Source organism: Chenopodium album, chromosome 12, assembly GCF_948465745.1.
Source record: "Chenopodium album chromosome 12, dcCheAlbu1.1, whole genome shotgun sequence".
In the NCBI taxonomy this organism is placed as follows: Eukaryota; Viridiplantae; Streptophyta; class Magnoliopsida; order Caryophyllales; family Amaranthaceae; genus Chenopodium; species Chenopodium album.
In genome coordinates, this window is record NC_137845.1 from 45,976,860 (window position 1) to 45,988,011 (window position 11,152).

The following is an 11,152-nucleotide window of genomic DNA, read 5'->3' on the forward strand; positions in this document are numbered from 1 at the left end:
GCACAGACACGGTCGGATTTGGAGAAGTTCTCAGAGGGGAATCATCGAATGAGCATTCAACACTCCTAGTTCTAGATTCAGCCGTCCCTGATGACTGGCTGATCGCTAACCTAAACCGTGCCGGGTGCGTCTGGGAAACCATTTTCGAAAAAAGAAAAGAAATAAAGATTAAAAAAGAGGACCAGACGGTTACCTTACTAAGTGAAGGTACGATGAGCCGCTTGGAAGACCTGGTCGTCTGCTTACAGGAGAACTAGTTGCCGAGCGTCAGATGCTTTCATAGAAGAAGACAAAGTTTTCAAAGTCAAAGATTCAAAAGATTCTCTCTGAAATTCACGCAAACGTGTGAATGCGAAGGAGGGGTCAACCCCTATTTATAGAAAGGGGGAAAAGTATAGGATAAAAACCCTAAATTCTACCCATGGTAAACGGTAAAAGGCCGAACCAATGATTGGATGACACCTGTCATAGGCGCCACGTGACCCCTGTGAGGGGCAAATGATTTGGGTATTTCTACCTCGCCACTTGGCACAATGTGAGCTTGCCACGTGTCACCTAAGAAGGCCTTCCAATGGATCTCTCAGAGGCAGACACGTGTCAAGCAGATATCCCTCAGGAATTGGTGGCCTTCAAGGCCCAATTCCCAAGGTAGCCGCAAAATGGCGCAGCTCAAATCCCTAGGTCATCAAACCCTAGGGTAGGGCACACTTTTCTAGGAACCTATAAATAGGGAGATTTCCCCATTTGTTGGGGCACGTCTTAATCATTACATCATATATTGCTCTCGAAACAGAGAACACCTGATCTCGGAATGCGAGAAGATATTTACTTTCCGCATGTTTTACTCTGAATCCGTACTAGCTTAACCTTTGGAGGCGGACCTCCGAACATCCGGAGCTCCGTTGTTTTGCAGGTACAGGCGGCTTCGTTGGACCCAGTTTTCGAATTGTAACTCTCCCAAGGGACACAAAACCGCTGAAATAATATGCTTATTAAGTTAGTAGGAAGTGAGACTCCTTTTTATTAAGGGCCTTGTGAAAAGAGACTCTCACAGGCTGTAAGCTGACTGTTAATTCAGGTTGAATGATTTCATCAATTCTGGAATTCCCCAAAACTATCAAACAAGAAATTGCTCTGACAAAAAGCAGAACAATCTAATTACGGTTCTAAATTTCTTTTGGTACATTAATGGTTGATTTCTCTATTGAGGCTCCATAGAAGCAAGCTTAAATCTGGAGCTTGATTTTTAACATATTGAATTTAGGGCTTTGTTTGGTTCACTTTATTTTTGCTTATCTAAACTTATTTAGTCAGATCTAATCTGAATGTCATATTCGACTAAACTTTGACTTTAAATATATGATAATCTATACGGAAAAATATATTAAGTGGGTTCTTGTTAGATTCGTAATAATGTGTATTTTATTAATATGTGATTTTCATAATTTTTTTCATTACGAAATTAAAGATATTTAGCGATAAGAAACTGCACAAAAAACGATGATCTGATCTAAACTTATTTTTTCTTATCTGATCTGAACTAAACAAGGCCTTAATCCATATGTCGAAGATGCTTACTATAGTTGCATTTGTTTCTTTTCTTCAAATATCTCATACTAGTGTTTCATTCATAGTGTATAATCTCCAACCATTTATGAAGATTCTAGTAAAAAAGTTTTCGTGAGTTGATGCTTGAAGGTCTTAATATCAATTCAAAAAAAGTTCTTAATATAACTGACTCAAACGAACCTGACTTAGCCACCTGAATTACCTTTTAACAACCCATCATCATATTGTAGAGAACACTGAAAAAAAAAAAAAAAATCATCTAAAATCTAATTTAAAGGGATAACCATTGATTTGTTGTTGGTGGAAGCCCCAAGAAAACTATGACCTTTGTGATAGAACAAGAGATGAGAAAAAAAAGAGGATGCACAACAGGCTGGGCTACCTAGTCATGTAATTTCATTTTAATTACAATTACATCAATGGAAAAACAAAGTGGCTCAAAGGGATCCAAACCAATTTCGATGACTATAATCTCATTATTCCTTAATTATTTTCTAGTTGATACATTTATTTTACCACGTTAGTCAATGCACAACTCTTACGATTAGAATATCTAATCATCAACAATAAAAATTATAAACAAGATGTATACATAGTATTATGAATTGAAACATTTCTAACAAAACCTTACATAACTATACTTTATCTTAAATAGAAATCACAATAGTTAGAGTTTGTGAATGGTATAACAAGTCAAAATATATCAACTAAAAAATTGTGCAGTAAGAATAACATAGCCCAAGATAAACAGGTCGAGACACATAAGAAACCATTCTAAAACAGAATAACATCCGAGAGTATGAGAGAGAATGGCTCAGCTTGTAACTGAGATCTAAAACAGAACATTGAACAGCCAGCTTTACAAGAACACAAAAAGAGACTGATTTAGGGAGACAATAAACTCATTCTGGACATTTTGATACTGACAACCCTCTCAATAACCGTAAACAGACTACTGAAATGAAAAAGCCCAAAGTCAGGGAATAGTAGAGAGTTTGTTAATTAGCAAACTTCACAGCATGTTAGTTAGCAAACGTATTAAGCTAATGAGAGGCAAAAAAACAGTTCGTAAATCTTAAACAAGAAATTCAAGTCCATTAATGAGGAATTGAGGAATATAATTGTCAAATGTTAGATTGTAAAGATTACACAAATGTACAGTTTCAGAAATATATAGATTCTAAGCTTATGTACAGAATTCACAATAGATGAATAGAGGCGTTAGACAAACTAAGTCAGCAGTTTATTTACATGTAGTGCCACTGCCAAAATACCTTCTGCACTATCCCTCCACCACTTCTGACAGCAAGATGAAGTGTATCGGAAGCAGGAGGAACACCCCAAAGTAGTGGCACCGCAACAGTCATACTCAGCTTCTCCTGTAATCCACCCTTCGTCGCTTTCTCAGCGACAACAACCTGCCATCCAGTTCTTCAGCATACATATGAATTTTTAAAAGCACAGGATGCATCTACATGGAAGTAATTTGCTATATTCCATTTTCTACTAAGGAAAATATATACTTCCTCCATTTCTTATTTATTTGCAACAATTCTATACTCACATTCTCAATGCATGAATTCAATTATTATAATTTTAATCATCAATGAACAAAAATTATACTCTATTCGTTACATATTAATTAAAACACGTTTCTTTTTCATCCGTTTCTAATTGCAACATATCCTTATTTGGTAAGGACCCAATATTATTTACAGAGTATTATATCTCTTATTAACCGTAGCTGCAATATAATTTTATTATTTTTCTCACCCAACCCCACTTACACCAATTTTTTTTTTTTTTTTTTTAATTCTCTTAACCACTAACAATTAAACTTATTCCCAGTAACTATGCTATACATTATTAATATTATATTCACGCTTTGGTCTCCGCCCTTTAATTTTCCGAAAACTTTTTGTAATACCTACAATTGCAATTACCATAATGGAGGGAGTACTAAGTTGCAATTTTGAAAATGCACTTACACGAATATAACAAGATCCCACAAGACAATTTTTCTCTTAAATACATAGTATAAATTACCTAGGATTGTCAAAGTAATATATAAAAAATAGTGCAAAAGGCCAAGTGTTGCATCTAAATTAAATCAAAGGAAGATTGGAGGAAGTAGTTTGTAGCTCAAAAGATCTACATCCAAAAAGACCAATTTTTCACGTTAGATTTTATGCTTGTTTCTATCTGGAAAATGAGCTTTTCAATAAGGAAATAACAGGTTCAAAGTGATGAAGTAATTTCAAACAAGATATACTTTAGCTTAAAGGTTAGTACATGAAATTTGTTATGTCTAAAATCTTACTTGGGAAATTACCCCCTTTATTTTTGGTTTTTCTGATGAGGAAGTCTTTGTAAACATATTAAACAGTACGTATTCACACCATAAAAAGAAGCTGCTCATAAAATTTAATAGAACAGGTTACTGGTACAAACCTCTCCACCTTGCTCCAGGACACTGTCCTCAACAACATCACTAAGCATCTCAATTGAACGACAAAAGCCGACGATGCAAAGCCTTCTACCCGTATCAAGCCCCTGACAAATTTAATTACAAAAGCATCATTGAAGTACAACAAAATCGCATTAAAACATAAACAATAGATCTGGTTCAACAACTAATTGTAGCTATCTACATTCCTCACATTTGTTGCTGCAATATCAAAAAGTGCACCCAGACAAAGGCTTTGGTTTGGATCCATATAATCGCTCTCCTGAAAGCGCTGATACCTCGGAGGAACTCTCACCTTACCCTGCCTCTTCTGCATTATGAAACCCCATTTGGCAGCTTAACAAGTAATAACTAAAAATATAACATTGAACTGAAAGAAGACATCAATAAATGGTAATCAACACATCGTGAATGCAGCAAATAGCAAATTTTAATAGCAATGACCAGAGGTAAATGCCACGACGACTCCAAATTTGTATTGATTTAGAACACTGACTTAAGTTTGGTTAGTAAGGCGTAGATTTTAGTATGTCTGAAAAAGAGGCTCTCTCACAAGTCTAGCACAGGGCTATTATGGATGACAAGCAGGTCAAGCCCTAAGAGTGGGCAACCGGCAACCCTTACAATGAAAGCAGCAAATTGAGCCATCATACATGCATGCCACCAAATGCCACCTTTGCTAGTACTCCCTCTGTTGCTGACTTTTTGCAATATTCACACAGTCCACTTTGATCAATTTTGGAGACTTGTACATTTCAATGTGTAGTTTTTGAATATCAACTTTTTATGATTTATACGTGTTGATGATACTAAATAAAAATATAGGGCAAATTTTTGACTTGGCATACGCACCAAGTCAAATTTGAGGGCACTTGAACAAAACTGATCAACAAGAGCATAATCATATTGAAACATCCCAAAAAGGATTAAATGATAATCATAGAGAAATAAAGAGAGTATATTTAGATACTTCAGTTGAATACAGATCATAGACATTTTAATTCTGCATCCTCACATCTTTGGTCTTTTATGACAAAAGCAACTTTTATATTTCTTTTTTCTTAGTAACGAGTATATAATGAATAAACCATAAGAATTATAAAAGATAAATATAAATCATCTATTAAAATTTTCAAGTCACATTTCATGCCAAAAGTAAAATAAATTTTATCATAATCAGATTATGTTATACAAGGATATACTTCGTAATATATAGAGTATAGACAACTCTGACTAATTAATGGTAAGTTCCAAAAATCGTCGTAATTAATTAATACCCAAAGGGAAAACAATAGAGTGAGAGAAGTGGAGGTATTACATGCATATCTCATAAAACATATAGTTTACACACGCACACACCAAACTTGTATTTAAGAAAGTTTCAAGCATAAAAAACCATCAAACATAATGATAAACAATCATTAAATAAGGTTTGTAAGCAAAAGCATAAAGCCCAACATATTCCAACCCAACCACAAGTCAATTTCTTCCTTACTCTGTATTAAGCTCATAATAAAATGATCCTCTTGCTACCTAAGTCAATGATTAAATGCATCTGTTAAACCAAAAATAGGAAATAGTGTAAGTCTTTTCCAAATCAAGGCATACCTCTAATGGAGAAATACGCCGAGGAACCAAAGAACCTCCAAGTTGTATGAGCCCATCTGCAGTGAACATTGTGATTGTGTCCTCACGAACCCACTGAATACCTATACAGCAACTCAAATTTCAACAAAAGTTTGGAAAGTTTCAGAAGTGCTTTTATCTGACCTATTTCTGGCAATAAAGCATTAGACTAAAATACAATAGTACTTATAATGCAAGATTGAACAGAAAGTGCAATATTCCAAATGGGGGACATGGTTAAAACTTAAAAGGATGTCCATCAGACTGCTCAGGGCAAGTAACAGCACACATAAAAGCAAGTATGCAAAGCTGAAGGAAACTACTTTGTATCAGAAGAAAAAAAGGGTAATCATCCTATTTGCAGATGATTATGTGACATATGCTACATAAAAGACAATCAAAGAATTATTCCCAGTCTATAAAATCACCACACACCCCAGTAAATAAGGGTAATTGTTCTGAACTATAAATCAGTTCATCTGTAGTATGAAAGATGATACACCATCATTTCCCCATCAACAGGCTACAGCATAAACCTCCAAAATTCATCTTATATAACAGCTCTGTTTGAAGGGCTCCTATTCTGAGATTATAATAATAAAAAAAATAAAAATAAAAAAAGTTATAGAACACCATTTCTCCTGCTTGACTAGTAAGAAAAAACAAAAAATCGTTTTACATCTGTCACAACATTCTGATTTTGATATCTGAGACCACAATTTACTTGATAAAGAAGATGAAAATGAAGAATAAACATTTTCACCTTCAATAAACACAATTATATTAACATAGTTGTCGTCTCTGACATGTAGCTAAAAAAGAACGATCCCAACTATAAGCGGTATTTTCAAACTAATTACAACTATTGATGAACTTTATATTTCCAACTATTTGGTCTACCTTCTTAAATTAAGCCTTTTTTTAAATAACAACCTGTTAAACCAGTTAAATCACCTCTCGCCCACCCATCCCCACCCCACCCCACCCCACCCCAATCCCTTCCCAGTTCCCATTACCAAGCCACAAACCCAGCCAAACCCTCTCCATCCCTCTCCATTTCTAGCAAAACATGCCAACATCTACTTAGATAATGTTCATTAATTATAATTTTTATTTGTAATCTTGAAGGTATTCTTGGCCTCTCCCTCTTTTTTCTTCTTTGATTTTTTATTTTTAATTTAGCTTGCTCGCCACTTACATTAATGCTGTCACCATTCCTGCCAACCCCAACTGTTTTATCATCCCAGAATCATATAAACAAACCATCATCACCTGATCCATAATCATGTAACACCACTGCAAACTGTTGACAAAAAGCTAACATCAATATTCATAATTCTCCAAAACCATCCACCATAATTTAAGAAATAGCCACAAAAAATAATGAGTATTTCTGACTAAGACCAAAAGTCCAAAACTTGTGGATTTTGAATATTTGGTGTCAAATTCAACACTGATGTCCTCAAAGCCAAAGCCTTGGAGCCCTTGGTGGTAGCTGCATTCATCTCCTTTTTTTTTTTTTTGGAGCAATTGGAAGAAGTGGTAACGATGGCCATGAGACTGATGAGAGTAATACGACAGAGGAGAGAGGTGGTGGTTGAGGTTCTGACTTAAATGCTGACAAATATATATGTGTGTATATATATAATGGCCTTTACATCCCATTTGGTAGAGAGTAAAAATCAAGGTAATGTTTACGGATTTATAGTGCAATTTTGTGAGGGAAGTCTCATGTCAATGTCCATGTTAATGCTTATCCACCAGCAAAATTTCACTAGGGCACTTACAAAAAGAAAGAAAAAAGTAAGAAAAAATTAGAGAATAGTAGTATTTTTTATAGATGATGCACTCTTCAACTTTGTTTTGCGCCAGCACACTCCAGATATCACCATGGTACGCTGGTAGCTAATTGATAATCCAAACTTCTAACAATGAAGGAAGCTCATCTAATTTCCTATCAAGAGGAAAACTTTAACAATGTACTACCTCCATTTCAAGTTAGTTGCAACTTTGAGCTTGACACAGATTCTAAGACAAATTTCATAATGGTTCATTAATGAATTAAAGTATAGTAAATTAAGGGTAGGAGAGAGAAAGTGAAGGTAATTAAAAAAAATGACCAACAACAACAGCAACCACACCACAACCAACGTTCAACAGCAGCCACCTATAGACCACCCATCTCACAGCCTGAAACCACCTGCTCTAAGGCCGAACCACCCAGACGCACCCCGAACAACCCTAAGACCACCACCTATTACCCCAAGCAACCCCAAAATCATCACCTCTAAGCCCGAAACCACCCATTTCAAGCCGACCACCCATCTCACAACCCTAAAACCACCCCCTCAGCGGGAACAACCCAAAATCACCCCCTCTCAACCCAAACGATTCGAAACCACCACCTCTCAACTCTAACCACATCGACACCAACTCCTCACAGCCGAACCTCCCTAAAGCCACCAACACTCGCCATAAACCACCCCAAAACCACCACCCTCAATCAGCCCCAAGATTACCCACACTCACCCTAAACCAACCCAGGCCAAAACTACCCTTCCTCACCTTGAATCACACTAAACCATCCATAAACAACCCCAAACTAGCCCAATTACTCCTCAAACCATCAGAGCTACACTATTAAAGAGAAAGAGAGAGAGAGAGAGAGAGAGAGAGAGAGAGAGGGAGTGAGTAAGGAACACTGGAGGAGTAGGCGGCGACTTTGAATATAGTGATGAGCAGCGACAGCGTTGACGGTGGTGGTGGATGCAGCAGCGAGCCAGCGACGGTGACAATGGTGGTTAGATGCGGCGGCGACGGTGATGAGAAGGTCGTGTTCTGATATTCTTGGTAGTTGAATGATTTTTGGAATTGAATTGTTTTTCTAATTTATGTGTTAGATGAGTTAAATTAGGTGAAAATATTATGTTAATAAGTTAGATTAGGAATGTAATGAAATCTGATTTAGATAGTTAATTGTGTTTATAAGTTCTTTAGTAAGGGTATTTTTGTACTTTCATTTAAAAAAACTTACTAAAATAGGAAAAAAATGGAAAGTTGCAACTAATATGTAGCACCCCGTTTTGGCAAAAGTTGCAACTAATATGTAACGGAGGTAGTAAGTAGATTGACATCTAACTTAACCTAAAGTCCCTACAAAATTATTATCTAACTTTACCTAAATCCTTACAAAATTATTACAACATAATACATCCTCTGTTTCTTAATACATTCAACAAGTTGAATTTATTACAAACTCAATTAAAAGTCAACTTGTTGCATGTATTGAGACACAGAGGAAGTATAAGTTGGGAAACTTAAACATACATCTATAATCCAAAGTGGAAAAAGCCATCCAGTGTCATGGCTTATGAACATTACCATCATTGTAACATTCAGTCACTCCACAAGATAACTACGTATTTCATATTTTTATGAAAAGTAAGGCAAGTAAAGAGGTGAGGACACAATGTCTATGAGAAGCCTCTCATAATCGGGCTTCGAGACTTGATATGTCATGATCAATTGTACGTTAGTCCAGCTTGCTATGAAAGTGCAACGCAAGAGAAGTTCAATTTATATTGCTAGGCACTATATAGAGGATTTATATATGAAAAAGGATGAAAAGGACTTACATGGGTTTCTAATGTTTGGTAGTAATAATCATAAAGGAATTTTAGTAGGGAAAAGAAATAAATAGAATAGAATTTAAAAGGTTGCCAATTTTTTCCCTTTCCTTTCTATCATTGACTAACTAACAACACATTGGATTCTTTTCAATGCCTCCATAACACCAAACACTAGACGATATAATTACTCTATATCTCGTATTCATCTTTTCCCTTCCCTTCTATTCCTTTCAATTCCATTACCGAAATTACCAAAAAAGTTGTAAGACAACTAACTGTATATTTATGCCTTTGCGCCAAAAAACAAACAAAAATATTTTCCTTACCGATGTACTAGACCTCATCCAACGATCATTGATGTTCCACTTTCCAACAAATGACCCAACTTGTACCGCTTTTATAGCTTGTTTATCCAATGAACTATATCTTAATCAACCCACTGATCATTCATTTGACTTCACAAACTCAAACCCATTGTTTACGAATTTACATGCTAACACATCAAATAAAGCAAGTTTTTTAAGTTGCAAAGTAACCTCATATGAGTTCAAGTGATTAATGCATAGACAAGGGCGCTTCAAGCTCCACCTTTAAACTTAAATTTCCAACTTGCCAACTTAAACAAGTACTATAACTCAATAGAAAGATCAAGCTTTTGCTAAAGCCAGATAAAGCTAAACAAGCCTAGAAAGCCGAAAATGAGTAAGATGATACATTGATCACATGATCAGCTAAATTACAACCTTACATTGAACCTACCCTTTGCATTATACACTCAAAACTTTTAAGTCCATAACATCTGCCAACTAGTTTAAACACTAAAGTAACTCAAAACTCTAGCAAAATCATTGCGACAAAACCTTGAACTCCAATATTGCAAACACCCAAATATCAGTAATCCAAATTCAAAGTACCCATATTCCAAAATCTATTAGAGGTAACAAATTTCTAACTTATATTCAAAAATCAAAGATCATCAAAATTGCAGAATCAAAGAAATGCTATTAAATTCAATCATATACTATATTAAATTTTAAAAAATGGGGCAATTGATAGTAAATAACAGATTTACCAGAATTGGAATCAATCGACTGAGGGTCCCATGGATAAGATCCATAATCAAAGTCAAAAGGATCATCAGAAGAAGCTTTGGCGGCTAATCGAAAAAATCGAGAGGAAATAAGAGGTGGAATGAAGAAGGAGAAAGGTTGATGATGATGAATGTTAGAAGAGAAGGAAGGAGAGAATTGACGGAAGCTTCTAGAAAGGGTTAGTAATGAAGATCCAAGTGCAGAAGTTTCCGCCATTGGAGAATGGAGAGAGAAAATTTAGAAGAAGAAAGGAATTTAGAGATGAAGTTTAAGAAGGAAGATATTAAAATCAAAAAAATGGAGAATGTGGTATCTAATTTGGCTGGATATGGAGGACGATGGACGCCACACAAGCAGGAGGGAGGAGGGAAAGGGCACACGTGGGACCAGATGGAGAGTAACTAAATGGTCAAAGATAAGATTCACATTAGGCTTGACTTACTTAGAGCAACTTTAATTGAGTTATAGCGAAGTTTCACTCTAATTATATTTTGACACGTGTCGAGCTACAGTTAAAAATTTTTCCGTTTTATTTTTCACTCCTAAATATAGCAACTAAATCAAAGATTATATGATATAAAATATATAAATATTTTATACTCATTTATCTATTACCATAATATACCTACTTCCTTCTTATGATAATGCATGTAAAATCAGGATATAATCTCTGATCAAAAACTTTTGCATGCCCCCGATTTACAATAAATTTATTGTAAATCGGTGGTGGCGCACGTGCGAGCTGATTTACTACTTATTTTTTCATAACA

At 35.4% G+C, this 11,152-nt stretch overlaps 1 protein-coding gene across 1 annotated transcript; it reads right to left on the bottom strand.

Annotated features, from left to right (window-relative positions):
- Positions 1 to 2,644: 2,644 nt before the first annotated feature.
- LOC145570553 (uncharacterized) lies at positions 2,645 to 10,668 on the bottom strand. The gene is made up of 5 exons (XM_081629678.1): positions 10,364 to 10,668; positions 5,645 to 5,745; positions 4,230 to 4,346; positions 4,021 to 4,122; positions 2,645 to 2,987 (listed from the first exon to the last, which is right to left on the bottom strand). The coding sequence occupies exons 1-5, from the start codon at positions 10,596 to 10,598 to the stop codon at positions 2,817 to 2,819; spliced, it is 726 nt and encodes a 241-aa protein (XP_081485804.1). The 5' UTR covers positions 10,599 to 10,668; the 3' UTR covers positions 2,645 to 2,816.
- Between the last annotated feature and the right edge of the window lie 484 nt (positions 10,669 to 11,152).